We start from the raw sequence: 26,196 nt of genomic DNA on the forward strand, positions 1-26,196 counted from the left end.
GCGGGGTGGGGGGGGGGGGGGTGGGCCTCAAAGAACTTTGGGGAAAAGATTTCCGAATTACTTAGAACTAAACAAGTTCTTGTTTCTTAATGAAAATGGAAGAAATTTTTAGAAAATAATATTGACCAATGAAATAAATGAATGATGTAAAGTATAGTTATGATACAAATTGATAGACTAAATTAATTATTTACTATTTTTCTTCTTTTGTGGTCAAAAACGTAAACAGATACATTCATTTACGATCAATAAATGTATTTATGTCGTACTTTTGAGAAAATTAATTTTAAAATTGTTACAAATAGTTTAATATGTATGTTGATACATGCAAATGTTGTTATATTCGTACACAACATACGAATAAGATATTTTATAATCTGCTGTTTAATATACAAATATAGTGGAAATTGACAAAGAAACACATAAAGTTCCGATAGGTACATAAGTACACAAACGTATCATTTGTGTATTCTTAAAATTTAATTGTTTAGAAAATCTTGTGATAATGTACCTTATATATTTTTTGTATACATATGACTGTGTACAGATTTAATATAATTTTATAATGTTCAATACTTTCATTCTTTATAAGTATTATTTACAACATTATTTATTAGCTTAGCATTTGATTTGTCGATATATCATTATTGTATATTGTAGAATTTATACTTTCATTGTCTACAGAACAAAGTAGGGATCTCAATGATCGTCAGCAGAGTTCACCTTAAATTAAATTCGATTAATTTAAGTTGTAATTTAGACAACAAACGTGTCTGTTCTGCGAGGGTTAAAGATGGATGAACGTGTAACAAATTTTTTCCCGGATTATAAGAGTATCAGTTCCTAACTCAGCTTCCATTTGTCGGACTATTTACAAATACATATATCGATCTCATCAAAAGTTCATTGAACGTCATTCATAGAACACGTGTACACTGCGATATGTAGAAGTGGTTAATGATTTCATGCTGACGACGAATGACACTTCAAGGCTTGTACAAATTTGTAATTAGTCCAAATGAAACAGTTCAGAAGTTGCAAACGGGTTGGAGAAGGGATGGGGATAGTTTTGAATATGCGAAAAAGTTATTTTTTACGAAACTATAACCGTTGAATAATAACGTTTGAAGATCAAATATAAAATATAAATTTACAAATTTGCTTGGTTGAATCAGTTTTGACAATGAATCTTCGTACAAAAAACATCTGAATTAATCGGAGTTCGATAACGTCTGAAATTATTTTGCATGTACACATACTGCGAAATTAAATATAATTATCAGAAGCTTATTCAAATAATTCCTATTTACTTTTTTTTTATATTACATTTAATATATAAATACATTTCTCTGCTGTTGTTACGTCGATTTTATTATTGACTAATTAAACATAAAATTTGTTTACTTATTATTTCATGAAACGTGTCTTCAAAATACAGAATATTTAATATACATTTCCTTCATAGTAGATTGAATCACGTGCAATGGAAGTACAAGATTTAAACTTGTTATGAAGAGAACTCGATTGGAATATCGATAACTGGTTCGGAAAAATGTAATGAGAAGTAGAAAGAACTTATTGTGGATTAATAATTGAGACAACGACAGGATACGTCGGCATGCTTTGAAGTACCGGAAATTGTTCAACGAGTCCCGTACAGAATTTATCTCGTTTTTCTTATCTATGTTCATGCTCGACTAAGCCCGATCTGATAATTACAAAATGGCTACCGTCCCCGTCTATAAGATATTAGACAAGCTTCAAATGTACGCTTAACCGGGGAACAGTGTATTTTTGTAATAATCATCTGGAGAGTTACTTCATCCATTATTATTATCATTTGGAACCCAAAGTGGATAAAATTGATTCTATGCTGTTTCTAATTGTATATATCGGACACATTATTATAGAAAAGTTAATTATGATTAACTTGGGGTATTTGGTTTTATTTTTGAAGAATTTAAATAATTCTATTTAAATACTTTATAAGAAATTAAATTGTTATAGATCCTTTTAATGTTTGCATTGCAATATGCTATGATCACATATTTAGAAAGTACACTGTATGAACAATGACCATATTTAAATTAGTCATAAGATGGGCAGACATTTTGTATACTTATTTCTGAAGAACTGAACTTATTATCCTTAGAAGGTAGAATAAGTACCTGTATTAATATTTCATTTATAATTATGCATATATATTAACAAGATCACTTTCGAGAAAATTCGATGAAATTTATATTCGATTCGTATTTTGCATAAATTCGTAATATTTGAAAATGATGTGTAACAGTAAGAATTGAAATGTTTATTAACTAACACATAGTTTCAAGTATGTACACTTTTTGTAATTCGCATTTATTTTCGCGTTCTCGCGTTCTAAAATTCCTTACCATTTCATATTCTTGAATTTGTTTTGAAACATCAACACGCTGCTCTATTAATGTACTTGTTAGAGTTACACAATTATCAAAATATATTACCTCGAATTTGGTGTAAAAGTGTAAGAAAAGATCATTGTTACTTAGAAAACAAAATAAATGGTTTCAATGCATAGTTGTATATCTTGTGTTTGCACAGTTTTTGTTCGTCGAGATTTACAATGCAGAGTTTAAAAAGTTTGTAGAGTATTTTCCTTCTTCGCCCTCTCTGAACTTTTCAACTGATCGTCTGATCAACGTTACGACACGTTCTTCAATTTCAGTGCATTTTAGACACTGTCTGTATTGTTACACATTAAGCAATCATTCCGTCGCATAAACGATGTACATTGGATCTCTGACATCCGAGAGATTGGATTTTTAATAATTCCAGATTAATAAATAGACCGCGTATTTTCATGCAAAATAAGAATTGCCGACGTGTATTTCATTTCTCAACGATTTTAACGAGCAACAAATAATGACAGAATATTTTCAAATTTTTAAATGTTTTTACTATTTTACATTTAACCTACTCATTCCTTATTTCTTAAAAACTTTAAAGAGCAGAAAAGTGAATCAGTATTTTAAATTTATTATATGTTTTTACTATTCTGCATTTTGTCTGCTTATTTCCAAATTCGTAGTTTGGTAAACAAAGAATGAGGATAGCGATAGAGGTTGGAAATACCTTCGCAGAAGTAGTTGTTACAGTATCGAGACACGGGCGCTGATGAATTATATTACGTGATGACACTGAAATTAACCAAAGATTATCGTGTTTTGGTTGCAGACACCAACATCGAGGATGATGGATGCTGATAGTGAAACCGAGTGAGGGATCGATCTTGCTTTCGGAAAGAAAATTTGCGGGGCAAGAAGAGACGTAGCGTCTTGTAGCGATAGAAAGGAAAGAGGAAAGAAAGGAGGTGAAGAAAATAGAGCGAACCTCCGCCGCATCGTTGCGAGACGCTAAACCAAGTTTAATCGAAAGGACGGGAAGTAACTCGCGGACGAGAGGAACCGGACGGGAGAGGAGTGACCGAAAACGGGTATACGCACTCGTGGATCGTGTAATAAAAAGGGAGAGAGAGAGAGAGTGAAAAAGAAAAAAGACTCAGCTTGTCTGTAAATAAGAGTTATTTTTCGTATGAGAGAAAAGGCGATACATCTACGCCGGAACGAAGGGAAGCGAGCAAGAAGACGTTTAGAAGTCCTTGAACGGAAGAAGGTTCAGAGGACTTACTCTCTCTCATTCTCTCTCTCTCTCACTCTCTCTCTCTCTCCCTCTCTCTCCTAGAAGATCGCGTGAAAGGGGTGGATCACTTGGTAATCGAGAAACAGGAAGTGGCGACAGAAGACGGTAGAAGAAGAAGAAGAAGAAGAGGAAGAAGAAGAAGAAGGGATACAGCGTTACGATTAACGGGTCTCGTTTCCACGTTCTTTATCCAAAATTCAACTGTGTTCCTTCTGCAGCTAGAGCAATTGTATTCAGGAATAGTGATTTAGTATAGATTTGAATGCACTGAGAAGTCTTCGTGGAGAGTCAAGAGAAAACTAGAGAGAGAGAGAGAGAGAGAGCAAGAGGGAGAGGGAGAGAGAGAGAGAGAGAAATTGAGTAAACGAGTGAGAGAAAGAGCAAACGAGTGTGCGGGAAAAAGGAACGCAGAAAGATATCCTACAAACGAGAGTAATATATAAAGACAGAAAGGCAGAAAGGAAGAGAACTCAGCGAACAAGAAGAAGAACAAGCACAGTGACAAGACCAAGGAAAAGTCGTGAAGCCGAGGGTGTGTTAATTGAGAGTAGAAAGCAAGAAGAAATAGAGACCGTTAAAAAGAACACCTAGGAAGAGAAGAATCGAAGAGAAAGGAAAGAAGGAAGGAAGGAAGAGGAAGAGAGGGGCAGTGTGCAGTGGTAGAAGAGGCAAAAGAAGGAAAGAGAGAGAGAGAGAGTGGGTTCGCGCTGTGAAGCGGTATTGAGAGGGCTGGCGTGCCCCATGTTGTGAGCGTCTGAAGGCTGCCGTGGGCAGAAGTGAAAGGGTGGGAGGGAAGGGTAAGGGTGCCGCTGGTATGGAGTATGGAAGCGGCGGGGGCGGAGGCGGCGGGGGCCGTGGGGGTATCCAACCACCCTCTGCAGCTGCGAGGGGTATGACGGGGACAGATACTACCGATGCTGCATGGCACAAACACGAACAAATGATCCTTATGGAATCCAGGCACAAGCAACAATGTGAGTATACCTACTCAAAATCATGCCTTTATTACTTTCGATCAACACCGACTTCCAGCTGCAAGGGCTTGAAAACTGGTATAATTTCGATCCTGGTCTTTTGAACAGTCATGAATAGACTGTGGAATTTATGCATCTATGAAAGTAATTAGTGGAACAAATATGAAACAGTAGAAAGCTTTAAGAATTGAGTTTATATTAGGAGTTCAAGGATGTTAATACATTATTCTTAACATATATACAGTATAATATAGTACATATAATATATACATATACATAAACAAGAAATTGTCTTGTTTAAAATGTCCAAACAATTGTCTTGCTCTATCAGGCAAAGTATTAAGGACGAAGAAGTGCCAGTCAAAGTAGCTGTGAAAGAAATCGTAGTACAGTTAATATTGATAAAGAAAGAAATAATGCGATCCAAATGACAATTGCTACTTATTATTGATGCAGATCATTTTTATTTTGCAGAAAGTCCACAATCTAATCATGAAGAGTCGGCATTTTCAGTTACTGTTATAAAGGACCGATTTCTGTTAACATCGGTTTCGGTTGTGCTACTTACATTGGTCTTACAACCGCCTTTTTTCGAGTTTATATCGGGCCTTGTAACAGCTGTAAACTGTATTTTATTGATGCAGGATCATTTTGAAAAATTTTCAGCGATAAGTAAGAGACAAAACGAGAGACCAACAATAATTTTCATTTATACAACTTATCCATGTTACACAATGCTCGAAGTATATTCGTATCTCACACTCTTTTTAACCATTCTAATAATATTTTATATATAAGTAGTTTCTTTTCTAATTGATCTCACTTAATGTACATATTATTATAATTATTAATTGCTTTCCCTCGATATTGTGGTATTCATACAATATTTATATTACCCTACGATAACAATCTTACACCTGCAATACTTTATAATTAGAATCAATAGAATGGAGGAGACCATAACCGAAACCGATACGGATTAAGTTTTCGGCCTTTGGTAATAGTTATTTGCTGTTTTAACCGGCATCTCTATATAACAGTTATTAACAGTTGCTCTTCGGGACCGTTTGATGCTCTCGTTTCAGCTATCTTTTATGTTTCTCTGTTCGTTGCGCTCGCGTTCACAGGTTCACAAGTTAACAGGTTTCCGAAGTTTATCCTGTTCAGTGCTAAGGACGCACATAAGTGTTCAGGGAAAATTATCGGTATGGATTACAGAATAATTTATTAAATATCGGCTCGAACTGTTTGAGCTTTATGTTACAAGGGTTAGTGTATTAAAGTTTCATTGAAATTGGTTGATGCAGAACCAATTGACAAGTTTTTCCTGAAAATCGTGAAGAACTACAATCATTTACATAAAACCTATATTTTCATTATCACATAAAATTTGTCAATAACTCATAAAAGTTGTCTAAGTTGTAAAAAAGTACATATGACGTTTGGTATATTTTGAAATGTGGTCTCACTTTTAAACAGGATACTCTGTTCTAAATGTTGTTTAAAGACTTTTCCGATTGACCGTACGTGCCTCAAAAATACGTTTAATAATTAGTAATAGTTTTTACATCGTATACACGTTGATAACCAATATTATACCCTGAAGAATACTACTTTTAGATGATTTCAAATTAATGTAACACAAGTGACGAATTATGGTAATACTTTGATTGTACGTTGTGCAATCGATCGAACACTAATAGAATACGATGAAAATTATTCCGTTTATACTGATCACAGCTATCTGAAGTACTCTGCATTCGAACTGTTAATTTGCGATCTTTTTTTATGTTGGACTATCATAAATTCTTCCAATATACCAACGATGACTCGGTTCGAACTCGCCATTAGCTCATTTGGAACGAGGTCTGATTCCCTCTGCTACTTTCTTACGGCTGTACAGTATGCGTTAGACAATGCATACCTGTCGGCTGGTTTAACAACATATTATTAATAAATTGTCAAAATTGTTGTAGCTAAGTAAAAGATATTGATCCAAGCTGATGTATTTTGATAAGGAAAGTATTTTGGTAGATAGCAAAACATATGTAATCTGAAAATGAAATGAAAACGCTATACCTAAAGATGATCGAATCTTTGAGTTTCTGGAAAAAAATGATTTTGTAATAGCGTTTAAACACAAAGTTCTTGAGCAATTGTGTTTGATTTTACTCATCGCGACTTCCTGTGTCGATTGTTTGCTCAAGCAAGATAATTTATCGAATCTTACATTCAACCGATTCGAATAACTCTTACAATAATTCTCGTAACTTTGTGTATTATTTGAAAAGAGTCGCGATTCATAGAACATTTGACTTATCAGTTTCGGTAATCATTGACTTAAACATAAAACGAAGCCATTAATAACATTCGCATTCTGCGTTAGGCAATCAATTTATATAATGCTTATCTCGTGTATTTATGCATTACGTGAATTTATTAATTTCATAGCGGAGTTGCAAGATTCTTGAGCGTATGGAAAATTATGCTACAATTAGAAAGGAAGTCGAAATATGTATATTTGTTTAAATACATATCTTCTTGAAACTAATAATTAGAAGCTACTCATACAAATTTTTTTAAACTTTCGAATCACAGCTTCTTGCGCTCGCAAGAGTGAATTATTCGTAATTTTTTTATTTCCACAAAACGGTAAATAATACTGAATTAATTGTTTATGTTTTTAATACCTCTAATTCATGTTGTGTGTATGACAGCCGAGTTGAAGCATGTTGCTGCTGTGAATTATGACATTTGTCTGCTATTAGGGCAGTCGAGGCCAGGAGACATTTCTCTATTAGTCTATTTGATCGCTGAAAGCGTTACGGACAAGTCTCGCAGAAGACTCAATTATTCATTTAATTAAAAAGCGACTAAATGAACAAATAGCTTGCAAAAGTGCAATGTCAATTCCATTAGATATTTTTAAAAATATCTACTCCTCATAATTGGATTCGTTTTAGAACGGTACATTATATATTTGCATAAATATTGAACACAGTTGATAATTGTACAATTACAAGTGATTTACTTATTATTATAAAAAGAAAATATTTCCTTATTTAATTAGATAACGAATAAGAAATGCTGTATTATCCTAAATTCATCGAATACAGAACACGGGAATATTTATTATTTCATAGTATAATTAAATGCACAATACGACTGCTTGTGATTATTTATTCGTGCAGGATTTAGAAAATATAGGAATTTACGCGCACGAAAAATCACAAAATTAGAATTATGAAATTAGATCTACGTACTCGGAATTACAGAATTGTAATTGACTTCTAATTGTAATTACAGAATTGTAATTGACTTCTAATTGTAATTACAGAATTGTAATTGACTTCTAATTGTAATTACAAAATTGTAATTACTTCTCTTAATCCTTTACAGTCGAAATTTAACTTCACTGTTCTTGACAACGTATTTCAAGGCCGTCGAAGACGGAGCTGCTTCTCCTAAAGTGAACATTTAATAAAGATTTTTGCAAATGTCTGGGAAACCAAGGCCGAACGTCGGCAGCCTGCATGGGGGGAAAAAGTTACTCGAAACTATGTTGCTCGCATCAGATTTCGAGGTCGTCAGAATCAATGAAGAATCGTTAAAGTAAATAATTTCCATTCGTTCTATTAATCAGTGCTAATTGGTCGGTGAAATTTTCAAAATTCAGACACACTGTTTTAAACGGCAAAGATCAAGGGATGTGATTAGAAGTAGAACTTGCTTCTCACTTCCGGTCGTTCCTCGGGGAGAGCCGTTAGCAGTCCTACGAGCGTGCATAGTGGAGTTTACAGGTTGGCAGTCTTCAGAAAAGACCGGCCAATGGAAAAGTACCGGTGACGGTCGGAAGGTACCCTAACCGAGGTTGCCCAAACGAGATAGTCTAAGCGGACCTCTGCACCTCTACAGGATGTTTTTAAACCGTCGCGCGACCAACGCTACTAGCAGTTTCTATTATGGTTCTCATTGACGATCGAATAACGCATTTGGCCCTTTTATAATTAATTCCGGCAGTTATTATATGGCTATAGTTCGGTTTTAGTAATTACAATGCATTCGATTTCTGATGAATAAATTATAAAATGTCAATTATTAAATATATACCAATCTGTAAGTGAGAGTATAAGGAAAGGGATTCCAGTTATAATGTGACGCAGTCCGTATACGTTGCCCATAATAAATTCATGGGATAACGTACAAATTGTTTTAGCAGCAGCATGAACTTTTATATTTCGACAAAGAATTACAACATTTCGATTTATTACGCTATACGCGGATAAAGAATCTTTCATTTTTTATTTATTTATTACTCCAAGTATACATTACATTGATTTGTGGATTATAGCAAAAAATCTTTTAATCGATAACAAAATATTGTATATGCGAATTGCAGTTTGGAATTCCAAAGTTAGTTTCCATACCAAAACTGTATCTATGATACTATGTGATTGTCTCATTGAATTGTTTAAATTGGGTTCGTAGAAAATTCTTAGCAAACAGAAAATAAATTGAATAATAGCGTATTGTCGCTAAAGTGAGACAAGATCAACGATTTATATCGTCCAGTAACAATGTATAAAGACAGTTGTTGGTACAACAAAGCTTAAACAAAAGTAAGCGATAGAAAGAGAAATTAAAAAGAACAATTGTAACATTCAGAAAAATACAAGTGAGATGCAAGGAGAAATGGAATATAAAAAATGAGATATAAACTAGAAATCGTTTCCCACGTTTTTGGTTTAACACTTTATTTATTTATTTTTCTGTAGGTGAAGCTCGATAATTTTATTTTAAATAATGATTTTAAAAGAATTCGTCATATTGCATTAATTCAAACAGTTTATTAAAATATGTATAGAATTATTATTCTTTTCTGAATAATTTTTTAAGGAGTTAGTACTATTAGAAGAACAGTCAGTTAGATAACTTTTTGGTCATGATTACCATAAATATGAATATTCCTATTCTAGTTGTATTATATTTCTATTCTTCATGTTTTGTTGTATCTACTCCGCTATTTAATACGTGGTTTGCGGGAACGCATAGAAAGGGGTAGTAAAATGTTAAATTATTATTGAGTATATAATATGCAAGATTAGTTTATTGCCTTATAGCAGGCCAAATTTGAGCCTTTAGTTGCAGCCGGTTCTAGCAGAAATCCATCTGCTGGGAACGGCGCGTTATTCGCACGTCAGCCGCTGATTGTGAGTCGCGCACTTGCATTTAGAAATGCAGTGAATCTAATTGTAAGACTAAATTAGTTTCATAAAAATATGGGAACGTGGAAACTGTTTTATATTGACCTATATTAGCATGTAAAGCGATATCAATACTCTTGCAGTGTTACAGTTGTTTAAAAATGCTTTTGTAAAAATATGAAGGCCTTCAAACGAAACTTTGACGTCTAAATATTTTTGTTTCTCGAAGAAGGAACTCTATTATTTTAAATTTAATTATTTGTGTCTTATAATACTGTAGATGACTATAAAATAAATTAGTTCATACTTATTTCCAATCATTTAAAAGGATAAGAACTGTAAAATACTGCTAAAGTTTGTCTTGCTAAAAATGATAGTTCCTAAATATTTTACACTATTAGCAACAATAATACGTAAGGTTCAATAAAAAATATTTAATACCAATTCGTTTTATAATATTTTATGTAATGATATTTTTAACAACCATCAAATATATAATCATTAGTTACGACCGTTACAAACAATTGTTACATACAATAATTACAAAGTTTCACAAAATCATTAAATACACTTTCAAGATCGACGGTGAAGTAAATACTATTACAAATATTTTTTGGTTTATGGTAGTTAACTTACTTGATAAATAGTATTTCTAATTATTTAAATATTAAAGATTCTCTAAAATATGAAATAATTTGGCCGTATCGATAAAAACAGTTTCCAATGAAAATGGAAAATTTCTACACGCGTAATTTATGATTGAATAGTATTGTTATTAACAACGAAGTGTACCCGAACAAAATAAATGTATCGTGGACGAGAGAATAGGAAGTCGGATTTATAAGCAGCGAATCACGTTGGCAATAGCATAGCGGGATCCATTTTTGGACTGATACCTGATCGGCGACTCTCGAAAAATTCAAAGACTTTAGGCTGGACTGTTCGGTCGGCTACTGACTGATATGTATTTTCGACTTGGCAGTCTGTCTCCCCACGATCATCTCTTTGTCTTCCTCTTTCAACTTAACTTCATTTTGTATTTCTCGATTTAGGAACCGACACCGGCAGCCATTGAACCTGCAAAGCGTAAAACCGTTTGTGTTCGTTTCGTATCGGACTCAGAAAATAAAGTAAAGTTCTAAATTTAAATAAATCAGAAGGTACAGCTGCGAACTGAGCAAGCGCCACTTATAAAAGTTTGACAAAATGTTAACAGAAATAAACAACTATGAAATACTGTGCGCATATTATTCCTTGGATGAAATCCAGAAAGTTTTACATTCACTATTACTTACAATTACTTTTCGTGATCCGCAGCTAAATAGCTTTTCTATTGTGAACTTTGAAGAGTAGTTTAACATACTCAGTTGCTCACTAAAGTACTTTATAAAAAATTTTACACACGTAAATTGAATTAGTAACGTGTTGAAAGTATTAAAACTGTCACGAAAATTACTCGGAATTTATATATTTAATTGTATGATTTCATTCTTTCAAAATACAGTATCTTCAGTTTTAAAATGCGTCCAGAATTTTGAACAATCGAATATACGTTCATGTATGTTTAATTGAAGATTATGAAGTTGATTGCATTACGAACCAGTAATTATCAGGAAGTCTTTTTCCACGCTCAAAGTCCTGGACAACACACTCTGTAATGCACGTGTTGCGTGCAGTGCAGTGAATTATGTCTTCCTTCATAAAGTTATTATGACATCGTTACGGTGTGATAAGGGGGTACATAAAATAAATTTTACCATTTGTGACCTTGATATATTCGTGAAGTTCAGTATGTAGTGCTGGTTATTCTGTTATCCCTTGCCTGAACGAAAAGGAAATTAACTTCTTTAGCTAGTATCAATTCACGCGACTAACAATTTATACAATGAAACATTGTATATATAAAATATATTTTATACAATGAAACATATTATTGATATAAATAAAAATGACAAATTACTATTCGAAATAATTTATTATTAACTGTTATTTTCAGTCACGTTATTCAAAAATAAAAGAAATATCGATTCACTTGAGGAAAAGTTATTTCAAATAATAGAATACTTCGTTATTTGTTTATTTCGAATTGGTCAGCAGAAATAGTACTGTAAATAATAACGAACAAGAACATTTTATTTTATAATATTTTCGCAACAATTTGTTTGAAATAAATAGGAGCAAACCAGTCCCAAACATTAAATTTAACTTTCATAATTGCTTCAAATAATTATAAAATAAAGTAACATGTTATTTTGAATATTATTTTAAATAATGTCATTTAAAATGTGTCGAGGTCTGATACCAACGATCAAAATTATACACGATATAAGATTTTATACATGATCCACTAAATATAAATGTTACTCTTTTAAATCGAAACAAAAATGAAAATCCAGAAATGATGATGAAATTATCTCGTTATATTTGAGATAATTTTTGAATAACCGTATTTGCGAATGTTATTTCATTTTTTCAACATAAAATTCCGTTCTCTTGTCATCAATATTTTAGCGTTCAATTAAATTGTAGGATCACAAGAATTATGAACAGATCTTGTTTTCTATAAATCATTACGTACCTGTAACACAGATTGTAGTGCAAGGAGTTACAAAATTGAACGTAACACAAAAATATTCTCAAATTGTTCTTGACAATTTCGTTTCCGAGCTAGTCACTTTAGGCATCGTCAACTGCATACACCCATTTCCGTTTTTACACAGTAGTTATGTTCTCGAAAAGACTGTGTAAAAAAATACCGTGTAAAAAACGATATCGTGTACATACGTAGAAAAATAGTATTTCCCTAAATATACCTAGAATATTACATTAATTGGAATAATTGTCCTTAGAAGTTTAATCAAGGAACTCTCTTTAAACTGTACTAAATTGAATGAAATAGTTCAAGAAGGAAATTGAATTTATATTTCTAGACTGTATTAAATCAAAACCGTGGAAAAATATCATGTATAAACAAAATTGCCTATAGTAATGAAAATGGTTTGCCGTCTGGTGGTTAAAAATGCTGTCTTAACACCTTATTTTCGACAGTAGCTTGAACGGTCGTCCCTTGGTAGGGACCCAACTTTCAATGGCAACTAAAAACGTGATCCCACGATCGAACGAAAACTGTCTGTTCGAGCAGACGCCGCCGCTGCCGCTGCCGCCGCCGCCGCCAGACTCGCCACGCTGAATTCCAACAATGCTGAAACGACGACGAGCAAGTCGCGACCTAGACACACCTGGCTCGCAACTAATAATTCCGCACGCAACCTTGCGGACCCGCGATGTAAAAGTACGCTGAAGAAATCCGTGAATGAGAGTGGCAAACGCAAAAGTCTGAATAAGCGACATGAAGACAGCCAGTCGAGGGTTAGGCACAGGGGGTTGGACGAGCGTGGGTGGCGGGTGGGGTGGTGGCATTGTCCATGTAATTTTTTTTCTGATACTGGCGCAAGATCATCGGGAGGCCGTGCACCGTGGTTGCGCGGCGATCGTCGAACCGGCTGGACTCGAGTGATTCCTCCGTCTAGTCTCGGGGCTGTCGGTCCGCGGCCGATTCTGCGAAGATCAAAAGCGTCGGCGTCTCGTCGAGATCGATGCGTGCTCGAATAATCACTTTCTTCCGTTGGTCCCTAAGGAGATCACGCGGGGGATGTGCGTCAAAGAGAGAAAAGACAGTGTACAACCAGCGGCGCAAGTCGCGGTCACCTGATTTCAAGGCAACCGAAGGCGTACACCGTCTTCGCCCGGTCGTCCTCGATACTTTCTATTACAGCCTATGGTGTTGATATACAGACAGAACGAGAGAAACAGAGAGAGAGGGTTCCGTCTTCTCTTTCTCCTTCTCTCTCTCTCTCTCTCTCTCTCTCTCTCTGTGTCTCCATGCCTCTCCGTCTCTCCTCTCTGCATTTACCGTCTTGTTCTCTCGACGCAACTCGCGCCGGTATAGAAGACAGACCAGCCAGTCGGTCGGCGGTTGCTCCACCCCCGTGCGACACGATCAATACGCGACTCTCCTCTTTTGCTATCGCATTCACCCCCTATCTCATTCACACACAGACACACACGCCCGGCCGGCCGAGCGTGAGCGACCGGTCGCTCGTCGCCCGCGCCCGCGCCGCGGCCCGCTCGTCCGCCCGCTCGCTCGCACGCGCGCGCGTACCGACTTCTCATTTCCCTCGCCCACTGCTTTCCTCTTCCCATGCACGTCGTACAGCCGAGACTCCGTAGTCGGTAACGGTAACAGCAACAGCAAGCAACACCACCGGCAACAGCACCAGAACCGCTCAACTGTTCGTTTTGAAGCTGTCTTTCTGTTGCTATGCTGCCTGCCCTTATCCTCTCTTCTGTTTCCTCCACCGTCCCGTCCCGTCCCGTCCTGTCCTGTCCCGTCTTGTCCGTCTCCTTCTTCCTCCTGTCGAGCTCTGTTCCGCGTGCTGTCGCCCCGCAGGATGAATCCTGCGTCGCATCACGTAGTCTTTTTCCTTTTCCGTCTTTCCTGCTCTCTGTCTCTCTCCCCTTCCGTCCTGTCTTTCCCTCCTTCCTTTCCGCCCTCCCCTTCCCCCCCTATCGCCTGCCACTCGTTACGAATCGATTACCCAAAATCATTTCTTCCTCGCCCGCGTTTGTTTAGTCTAGATCGCACTGTTTCGCAGCCGTAGTTGGGCGAAATTCATTCGGCAAACACGTAGTTTAACGATTTTGACTCTGAACGCGGTTTATTTTTCATCGTTCTTTTTCAAAGACGCATTCATTTACCGTTATAGGTAAATATAAATCGGGGTATCTTGGAAAGATAATGCGCTTTTCCTGATTCTTTTGAAAAAAAAAAAAACACGACATTCGTAAATTCTTCGATGGTTTTTTTAATATGTTATAAAGGACAATATTCTTAATGACTTTGTTCTTTGTAAAAAAATGTCGCTCTATTTTAGTTCCCGTGATATTCGCGGAAAACTGTTGCTACCACCGCACAGAATTTCTTTTATACGTGCACACGTACGTATCTGTTTTGTTGGTATCGTCGCTCATCTACTGTTTCTATGAATGAATATAATACAACGAGTTTCCGTATAACGAGTGTACTTGTTGAAAAGATACTTCTTGTTGACGCTAGAAAACTTAGCTTACGAGTACACTTTATTCTGGGACAAGTTGTCACTGAACGGCAATTAAAGTATACACAGGACTATCCAACAGAAACGATCGGAATCTGGATTGTCAAACACCTAGTAAAAAATACATAGCTTTTCCACGTTCCCCTGATTCGTACTTATTTTTAATGATAGAATGAAGCGTTTAAAAAGAAACGAAGAAAACTAAACCCATTAGGACAAAGTCAGTTGAATATTAATTTACAATCGAATATTAATCGACAATCGAATGTCTTCCAAACAGTTCACAGAGTCAATACTTACAAGGTGTTCCCGATCTTACCCGTTCAACGGCGTATTTTACGTGTAAAATACAGAAAAATTAAGATATGAACGATTAAAGAGTAACAAGCATGGGCTTAAGAATATTTCATGAGGAAGTTATAAAAAAATATATGAAATAGAATAGTGAAGCATTGTACAAACTAAGGCACAAATTAATATTGACAATAATCTTGAACTAATCATGGAACACCAAGTCGCACATGCGAAATATTTTCTGATATTCTTTGTAATATTCATCGAAAGACTAATGACGATGTTCTCCAAAACTGTTCTCGCTTTTTAATGTCTCTCGACAAACGTGTGCACAAAAAATTCCAATCCCCCCCATTCTTTTTTCAATCAAGTGTTGTATTTTTTTATATCGTCGCATTGTTTGAAATATTTCAATAAAAAAAGCAATATACCCACGTGTGCGGGACACGTGATTGGTTACGCGAAGCAAAAATGCTTTTGTAGTCAAGATAACTAGATTCTCTGATATTTTCTAGTCCGCAACAAATATCAACGTTCCCATTAAAATTACTAATTCGAATGTTTTCTTTTTTTAATTATATCTACGGGTCGATTTCGACCCGGAAACAGCGCCAACAGCAAAGTCCCGAAAAGCTGGTCGTTGTCGCACGGAAATCGGAAACTTCGGCCCGACGATTTGCTCTCCGAAAAATATGTTAATTCTCATAAATATTTAGAGTTTAATGACGTCCACGAGGTGTATGCAGGAAGTAATCGCGAACTGTTAAACTTGCACCGCGATTCTTCGATGTATTTTTAAGCAAACAAGTTCCAGTGAAAGCGTGTCTTGGTGTAGTCGCGCTTGTAGACGCGTAATTTCATTGAAGAAGAATACACGTAGAGAAACGGTGCGCTAACGATGCAATTATCTGTGCAGCGGGACCGTTTCCTTAGTTTATTTCAATACAGGCAGCTTATTTGTTTTCGATGATAGTATTACAATAGCATTTATAACTCTGTGTTTAATATTGCAATTCGATGCATTATGATCCCGTCGCACCAATTATGATACATCGTTGGTACTCAAACGTTATCATTGTAATCGTAGGCAATTTGGCGCAGAGGAATTAGCCTCTCGAAATTGAAAGGCGGCATTGAACCGGCAAATATCTTATGTTTCTATTAAAAGAGTTTTCTGGTTGCTAGTGCGAGATACGCGTTCGATAATAGTCACGAAATTGCTTTCGATCGATTTCTTCGACGATACTTGTGACCATAGAAACGGAAGATTTATAATAAAACTTTATGTTGGCTTCCAAATTTTATTTTCTGCGATTTTTTATTTAAAATCGCGATAGTATCCGGACGTCTCAGAATAGAGTCACGAATTTATCGAATTTAATTGAATTAATTGAAATTAAAGATATTAGAAGATATTTACACGTGATCTTTTACATACACATTTTTTTTACTATAATTCCTTTGATATTTCCATGCTTCAATACATTAACGTGACGCAATAGTTTCTGTTATAAATTTACTAGTAATCTACTTATAAAGCTTAACTTCTTAAATAATTCCGTTAATGAAATAATTCACTCTCACATATCACTCAATAATTTTTCTCATTTCCTTTCTCTTAAATATTCTACACCGTTATAGTTCATCAATGTAGTACGATAACATTTTCACGTTTATTTTCATGTCTCATTATCCGTAACATGAAAGGGTTCGTTTAAGTAAGCAAATAGAATAAAAAAAACTTAAAATTGGTTCGAAAGCAGATTGTATCGTTTGCGATGAATCGACGACGTGTACGATACGACGATTCGGTAAACGGGCAACGTCCGCTTGATACAGATTCATGAAAATGCTCACGTTAACCGGATGAACGTTCATTGGAACACATATACTTCTGGCATCTGAACAATAGCATTGTGTACGTAATATCGAATAGCTTGTACGTACATACGGGCCCGAGGTAGCAATTTTAAAACACAACGGATGTTGCTTATCATTTTATGAGAAAACAGGCAGTTTCTTGATTTGGCACCGATTTACTTTGTCCGCCGCCAGTTAATGCGTCGCGGAATTGACAATGCGAAACATCCGCGAAGGAATAGCAACAGAAATGATTTCTTCGTGTTCAAACTGCGCGATACCGATGATTTGTCGTTATATTTTCAAATTTTTTTAGTAAACCTTCGCAGAGAACTCGTATAATCAAATCGATCGTTAGGGTAGCTGTTTTTGTTCATCAAAGATCATACTTCGAACGTATATTTTTTACAATTAAGCACGTTCGAAAAGAAATCGATGCAGCACCTATTTTTTCTACCGATTCAGCTGCGAAGCTTCATGCATGCGCGAGACGATTTCAAAAATATCGTAAAATGCACGATATGATTTTATATAGCTTCATTTTATTTTTGACATTGTATAATTCGATTTTCGTTAACGATTTTGCATGCTTCTCAAGAAATATTAGAAAACCGTACCGAACCGTTTTGTTTGGTCTTTGTCACATCGAAAATTCATACGAAACATTTTCTACAGAAAAGCTGCGAAATTAGTTGTAGATTTTGGTTAGTTCTAGCAAGAGATAATTTACGGAAACGCGTCAACGATAAGCAGGGAATACATGTTTCATACTAAACCGTATTTGTACCGGTTTCACTATACACGTAGCATTTTTCATTTTAACACTGTCTCTCATCTTTTACTCCTCACTGTTTTTTTCTGCGAAATTTTTCTTGGAAGGAGAATTAGGATTAATTTTCATTCAACGATATGCTCGTGTTTTGTCTATAAACGGCTGGAAATTGTCGCGAACATTCGATGTTCACGGCCCGATCATGAAAACATGTTTGTCGTTTCGAAAACAATAAAAGATTAGGAACGAAGTAGGTTATAAGTAGCACGTGTCCTCTTGACACTCACAGTTGCGTTAGCCCCCGGTAACAGTCTGGGTTCGATCCCTTGTGCAGAGATTCTCAACCCGTGGAGCTGTGTGCTAGACTTCCGGGCTTTAATCGGGATCAATTGACCCTTCAGACGCCACGCGATTTTCAGTCTCGCCCGTGCTACGAAACGTAGCAATTAAAAGATACGAAAATCGTGACGTATTACACCGTAAGTAGTCCACGGAAACCGCGGCGCGGGCTTTTTAGGGTGCGGAATTTTTCATCGTGTCGAATTACAATGGCGGGAGAAAAAATTAGAGCCTTACAAAAGCGAAACAATATCGAAACCCGAGGGAAGCGAGCAAAATGTTGAAACCTTAGAAGAAAGGAAGAAAAAAAGGCGAATAGTTTCGTTCGCGTGATAAATACAAGAACTTATTGGGATATGCAATCTAGGAAGCCTAACGGAAACAGGTGGATCTAATACATTTTCTCAGCTGGAGAAGTTTGCTTTTTCGAGATTTCACCGTAATAGGAAATGTTAAGGAACGTCTCTAATCTACGGTGGTGTGATTTAGGCTCAAAGTAACCTTTACATTGTCACTGATATTTAAACAAAGTATCGTGTTTGTATATTTCTAGATTTCACATGGTAGACGTATTCAGGCATGTATAAATACGATAAGTTGTTAAGTTTATGTTTAAATATCAGTGACAAGGTAAAAGTTACTTTGAATCTATAATTGTGCGCATCACCGTACGTTTAGATTTTCGTTGTCACCGAAAATTGTGAAATGGTAGAGTTGGACAACGTTGTCTAACTCCATGTACGAACTTTGTTAGTTCGCGTCAGAAGTGAATACGGCAGTTAAAAAATTTATGCTATCTTAAATCGACGAAGTAAAAAGATTCATTTAAATTATTCGCGAGTAAATAGATATTATATACAATAATTCTACTTTATTGTACAGAATTTTAGAACCTCAGACTTCATGAAAAGTTTATATTAATCATTTAAATCTACTATTTACCATTTGTCTGTATTATCCCGATTTTAATTGCGGCAGGCTTATTATTAATTATACTAAAATTGTATCAAAATGATAAATTACATTTATTAAATCTTACATGCAGGATTGGGTAAACTTGTATGTTAAATAGCAAATGTATGCAATGACGTATGTACTTTTTAAAGTACAATATTTTATTTGTTTGAAAGAACGTAGATTATCGAACAAACTATTCGCATCGCAAGTTATTAAAAAAATAGTTCTTCCATGCTTTGGCTGTAGATTAATAAAACAAAATATTCTATTTACCGAAATTTGACATCCTATTTGAAATTCTATTTTATTTAAACCGTGGAGAATTTATTTAAAATAGTATTTCAAACATTTTGTCTACAAATATGCCGCGGAGCTATGTTTGTATCGGTTGGTCGTGAGGTGCGGCAGACCTATCGCTCGGTCGGCGAAGCCCTTATTGCATAACAAACAGCTATAAATAAATGTCGCGACGACGTCTGATTTGCCTGGCTAGGGTGACGACTGCTCGAAGCCGTTCGAGAGAATCCTAAGGCGGGACGCGCATTGTGCGAACGTTCTCCGGGGGCAGTTTTAGCGAATCGTTGTATGTGGGTGAAAGTCAGTCTATATCAGGAAACATGAATGAAGCGGAATGCGTGCTGGTTATCGCACGGCTTGTGTTAGTCTTCGTGACCTCGTTGCGTGGATACTCAATCACATGCACCGTAACATCGTGCATACGTGCTTCGTGTATGCCCGTGGTTAAACCACTTTTCTGTGGACCCAGGCTTCTTAGGTGTCAAGGCTCGATAAACCCCAAGCCGCCGTCGCCGCCGCGCCGACGACCGCAGCCTGGGTCCGTGCGGACCCGGTGATACGATATCGATCACGCAACGACCCAGAAATTTCTTCGTCTCGCCGACCATTCGTTCGGCTGGATCGTTGTCTTCGCAAATTTCTGCGGCTTGGCTAACGGATATTTGTCACGGGTGCATGCTAAAATTTCAGACAATGGTGATAAACACCTAGGGATCACGTGTCAATTTTTACACCTGACCTACGCGCGTTTCGAAAGTCCGCGAAACCGGTGCATCAGCTGCTGCGAGACGCGCGACGGATTAGGATCGCCGAGCCGCTCGAGATTTTTCCAACGAAGAAACTTGTTTCACCTTTCTTCGTTGGTGTCGCCGGCATCGGTGCGTACGAAATGTTCTCCGGCTTGGAACCTTAAGGGGAGGGGGGCATATTCTAGTCTAGGACGAATTCTTTTGTACCATTATTTTCGTTTTAAAAAGCAAATCAATTTCTAGTATCGGCGTTTTCCACGTACAGTGGTGTACGTAATTATACAGACTAAATGTAACTTCTACATTATTACTGATAACTGAACAAAAACTTAACGAAATATCCAAAATGATAGAAAATAGAAATGTACAAATATAATATTTTGTTAAGCGTTTGTTCAAGCATCACTAGAAATGAAAAGTTACTTTGAATTTACAATTGCTCGTACTACTATATATTCGTTATACATTCAACAGTAGCTGTAAATTTTTACAACGAGAAATAGCGAAAATTAGTGGTAACGATAATGGTTACCACCAACTATAAGTTGCCATGATATTTGTATGAAACGAAACAAATAAGACAGATTCTCAATCAGGATATTTAGATTAATTTAATTTGTATTCAGGTTTGATGCGATTCTCCTGACGATTAGCTGAATTCATTGTTCCAGATTTGCAGGGATCAATAGCGCCGGGATCAATGAATTTTTCGAGCGGCGCTCTCAGAGTTTCTGCTTGTCGGAAGAATTGATTTTGTAACCGATTGCCTGTAAACTTCTCTATGATCATCGTCGACGCTTGATATCATAACGATGAAGTTTTCTTGATTCTGTTTTTATAAATCTGGGGCAATGAAAGTGGATAATTATTAGAGAAAGTGTAGAAGAGCATGTAGAAATTATTTTGATCAGGTCTATCGCGGTTAGAAATAACTATGACTAAAATTTTATTTATTTAGTCAGGTGTGTCACCAATGGCTTCGCTTAACCGACTGCTCTGATATCACTGCAATGCGTTCCTGTAATATACATTACATCTTTTTCAAATATTTTGGAGAAAATGATTTTTCCTTGCTCTTTACTTTCGCGATATCTTTTCCATGCTCTTTAACCCCTTGCCGTACTTTGACGAGTCTGACTTTTTAAGTCGAAATAAAATTCTGTCTCTTTGCCACTAATATTTAAGTGCTGAAGTAATTGTAAGCACACTGTAGATATTAACACTTTACCGACCGCTAGCGTTTCAACAGCATACGCACGTCCGACCGGCCGCTCAGCCACGAATTCTCTCGCGCGCCGCGGCTCTGTTCTGGTTTAGACTGTCACGCGGGGGTGTCTGTGTGTCATTTTTCCAAACGATATAACACAGTAGCAAGTTACAAAGCAAAGCAACGCAAGTAACGCCACTGAGCAACATAACTTAATACAAAATAATCGGTCGGTAAGCGTTGGCGACGAAAAGGCTATTAATCGGCTACCGGTCGGTAAGCGTTGGCGACGAAAAGCCTGTTAATAGGCTACCGGTCGTTAATGTGTTAATTTTATTTTTCTTCTAAGAAATTATTCCAATTGTTTAAATTAGTCCAACAAAGATGAAAGTACTGCAAGGGATTAATTTCGTTTCAAATTATCCTTATGGAAACGTATTTTATTTCACAAGAAACAAACCGTGTAATTGACAATCACTCGTTGGAGATTATCAGTATACGTTTTGTAATAATATATTGATTAGCGAAAATGCTATCTGTTCCTACATGTTCGCAATGTTCGATCAGCGTTGCGATGGTAAAACGTCAAGCATAACAATTGCTAACAAACGTTGAAGTTGAACAAATGTAGGATGATTATCGGGGTACACCTTGATGCGATATAGCGATCGAATTAACCGAAAAGCTTAGGCAACAGGTTTTCTAGCAGCGCTTACTTCCCGGCAAATTCGACTTTTATTGCAGCTAACCGTATGCTGAACGAAGAGGGTTAAAAGCCCAATTCAATTTCCTCTAACGTCGGCATTTTTTCTAAACGTGCATAACAATCGCCGCGCGCGCGCCGTCAGGTGTAAAACACGCGCAGTAAGACTTAATATTGTCCTTTAACAATTTAAATCGCGTAAGACCCAAATTGATCAGTTAACCCCTTAAGAGGAGGGAGCGAGTATAATCACCGCAACAAGCTGCGCCGAGCGGAATGGACGCATCCGCCTTCGCGGCTCATGTGTATTTCAATAATGAATTATGATTATTATCGGCTGGTCTTAAAGTAATCTAGAATATTATAAAAGTGCCAATAGAATCTGGCAAACCTACGCTCCAACGAATGGATCCCAGAACTACCTTTTCGAGATAGACTCATGTGGCACAGAAATTTTGTCGCGTTTTTAATTATACAAAATTGTAATCTATTTATTGAAAGCATATAAAAATATAAATAAATAGTAATTCAACTGAATTTGTAAAATGAGACCGAAATTATAGAATGAGACTTGAATGGTCCCATCATGCATTACCGTACATTAAAAAGACATTTTTGTCATGGGACATTTTTAATCTCACCGTGCCCTAAAGAGTTAAGTAAAAACATGTCAACAAATACCGTGTTTAGAAAAATAGGGGATTGGTTCCATAGCCTCAAAAATAATTGTAAGAAATAATTCAAATGAAACGTTCGTACAAAATACTTTATGAAGTATCTTCATATAAAGCCAAATATAATTTGTATGTCCCTATGAAATGGTTTCTTCTGCAAAAATAAGATAAAAATTGGTTATGCTAGCTTCCATTTTCAGAAAGTTTGTCTGACACGTGTGCATCTTTTGCGACAAGGAAACGCGTTAAATTAAAAATATGTTAGCTGAATCTATATAAATGCTATAATATATTATATATGATATTATATATATATATTATAAATGATATAAATGAGTGATATCTATAAAAATAATTTTGGAAGGTGTTACAACAATTTGAATGGCGCCGCAGAATCGCCACTCGAGTGCTAAGGGTTAATACTCCAGAAATACAATTCAATTTGCATTCGAATTCGAATTGAAAGAAAAATTTCATCGCGGCGGGGTCACAATTAAATTCGAAATTAATATAACGAAAGCTCCGACTGAGAACTAGAGTTTATTGCTCGACTCACATTTTATATGTTTAGTATTAGTTCCATTTAATTTTTCTCATAATTAAAAATCACTTAAATCAGACAATTATTATTCTATATAAAAATTTGCAGTTTAAAGTAATGTTTGAAAAGAATTAATTCAAACAACAATCTTTACGTAATCTTCCCGTAAGTGTACACGTATAATTAGCACTAAACGTACCGAGCGGAGTAAAACGATCTCTTTCAAAATTTACTTTAAAATGAAGGAGAAATATCAGTCATATGTAAAAAAGTGAAGTTAATTGTTTACTTTATTTATGAAATTGCTTATTTTATTAGAAATCAGAAGTTGTATCGTGAATTATTTCCTTTAATAAATTCAGATTTTCTTTCCAAAAATCAACGTTCATTTCATAAGGGGTCAGATGACCCTTATGGTAACAATAGATATATGTAAAGTGCCGGTACGTTTAGTGTTATTATATCCGTCTAGTTCTCTGTACGTGGTTACACGGGTACTCGTGCATCGAAAAACACGGATAATACGCGAGTATACGGGTCGCACGTTAAAATATACACAATAGTTCACATATTATTAGTATCGAAACTTCTCTTTATATGATTTATTTTTTAACACAACCAATTTATAGTACACGAGACATCGGTTGATAGATTGTAATCGACAATGTGCTCGTCGAATGATATTGATAAATATCAAATGGGAATCGGAACAAAATTTAATATTTCTGTCATCGAATTCGATATAAATTTAATCGTGCACTACTGTAAGTCCATTACATTGTTGTTTGGCCACCAGTGATTATTACTAATTCTGTGATGTTTAATTTTCAGTAAGCGGGAGGGCGGGAACCGGCGGAAGCGGCGGGGGTGGCGCACCTCTTTATGGTCGTTTGGTAGCGGAGGAACCCCTGCCTCCTTCGGTATGTGGGGGTGCTGGTGTCGGCGGCGGGACCGGTGGGGTTCCCCAAGAAACTCCTGCGGATATTCACGCCATGCAAGCTAGGATACCCCCTAGGTTTCGAGATCCAGCCACCGCACCCCTTAGGAAACTCAGTGTCGATCTCATAAAAACTTACAAGCACATCAATGAGGTAACCGAAGCTCTTTTTTTTTCATTTACAAAGATTTCGTTCCGATAGAAATCATCACTGTATTTACTGGCACTTACGGTGATCCGACCAATAAATGAATACTCAATCAATGAACGTTTCCCGTATTATATAAAAAGGTAACGGTTATTACACGTCTTCCAATTCATTTGTACAATATACATCTGTACAGTACCGCTACTATAAACCTATGCGGTGCAGATATTGTTTTATAAAACTTTATCGATTATATCGAGTGTTCATTCATTGGTCAGTCGACCTGTTACACACAGATTTCACGTATCTTTGATAACTCACATTATAAACGCAGTGTGATCGGTTCATTGGAATTATAAAGTAAATGTTATTAAGTATAACTACACAACTACACTCGGGTTCAACGTAGTGGTTGAATTATATCGTCCAATGCTTTAGCAATAATTTTAAACTCGCATTGCTTATATTGCCTCTTTTAATCTGTCTGATTATAACTTACATCATTTAAAAACTAAATACAGACTTTTTCCTAAGTTCTTAATTCGTCGAATGAACTGAACAATGTTCATCACAATCAACAGGTTTCGAATGTTATTTTTTGTTTCGATCATTGTTCACGCATACTATATTTGTCATATAATATAAATGTTAAGATCTCATTATTGTTATTATCGAACACGAAAAATATTTGGAAAGTTTAATGTTGAACAATGTTATTTCTTTTCTTTTTTATCATTATTATTACAATACAAAGATATTTACGTTAATGGTTAGACACATAAATTTTTGGATTAACTTTTCAATAGTTACTGGCTCGTAATAACAATTTTTATGTACGATAGATAGACTTTTAGAACTACACATTGACCTTAAACAGTTACTGTAACTGCAATATCCGATCTACACATGCGAACTTTAGATATAACACTGTCTGAACGTTGCTATTTATGGTGGTACATAAGATAAACGTCCCTATTCGCGACAACGTTACTATTACCGATCACCTTTCCGTTCACGACAGTAAAAACACCAAATAAACACGCAAGGTTAAAAGATTTTAGATTTTAATTCGATATTTCGGGTTGACTGTTGTATTAAGTAACACGTGTAAGTACGATACAAATTTACGCTCACATTTCTTAAAATATCGCGGAAATATTAACAGAGATAAATATTTATTGAATCAATTAATTTCGATAAAATGCGTACTTATTTATTCGACACAATATTAAGTAGGTAACTGTGAATTGCATTAAGTTGTTTTCTTTTAAACTCGGATTTAACAAAGGATAAACAAAAAAACGCATGTTACGAACAATATTCTCACAAGTTTCCATACTCGAAAAATAAGAGCATACGAATTTAACTGTGTCGCGAATCATAAGGATGATAATAATATTGACGAAAAGTATCTGCTTTTATGAAAGTATACAAGGACAATGTAAATTCTGAAACGAATATTATTTTTCAAAGAAATGTTATATAATTTTCATCGAATCTTTCTTTCAATTGTTTCAATAAATCTGAAAATAACAATCAACTTACAATTCAATTATGCAACAATACTAGAAGAAAAAATTAAATAATTTAAAATTAACTAACGGGAAATAATTGAAATCAAAGAATTAATTTTGTTTCCGGTTTCTTTATTAATGAAATTAGTTACGGAAATTTCTTACGACAGATTTTACAGTTTCTTCGAGAAAGAAAAAATACTGGAATTGTTATATAGTTTGATGGTT

At 35.7% G+C, this 26,196-nt stretch overlaps 1 protein-coding gene across 2 annotated transcripts in view; it reads left to right on the plus strand.

The window, feature by feature from the left end:
* The window catches only part of Mnb (minibrain), a 46,483-nt gene that overhangs the window by 6,197 nt on the left and 14,090 nt on the right, over positions 1 to 26,196 (plus strand). For both annotated transcript variants that reach the window (XM_078177115.1, XM_078177116.1), the window contains 2 exons: positions 3,217 to 4,655; positions 24,201 to 24,460. In XM_078177115.1, coding sequence (XP_078033241.1) covers positions 4,496 to 4,655; positions 24,201 to 24,460 — 420 coding nt within the window. In that variant the 5' untranslated portion in view covers positions 3,217 to 4,495. The remainder of the gene's footprint in view (positions 1 to 3,216; positions 4,656 to 24,200; positions 24,461 to 26,196) is intronic.

This window comes from Augochlora pura, chromosome 3 (genome assembly GCF_028453695.1).
Source record: "Augochlora pura isolate Apur16 chromosome 3, APUR_v2.2.1, whole genome shotgun sequence".
Taxonomy (NCBI): domain Eukaryota; kingdom Metazoa; phylum Arthropoda; class Insecta; order Hymenoptera; family Halictidae; genus Augochlora; species Augochlora pura.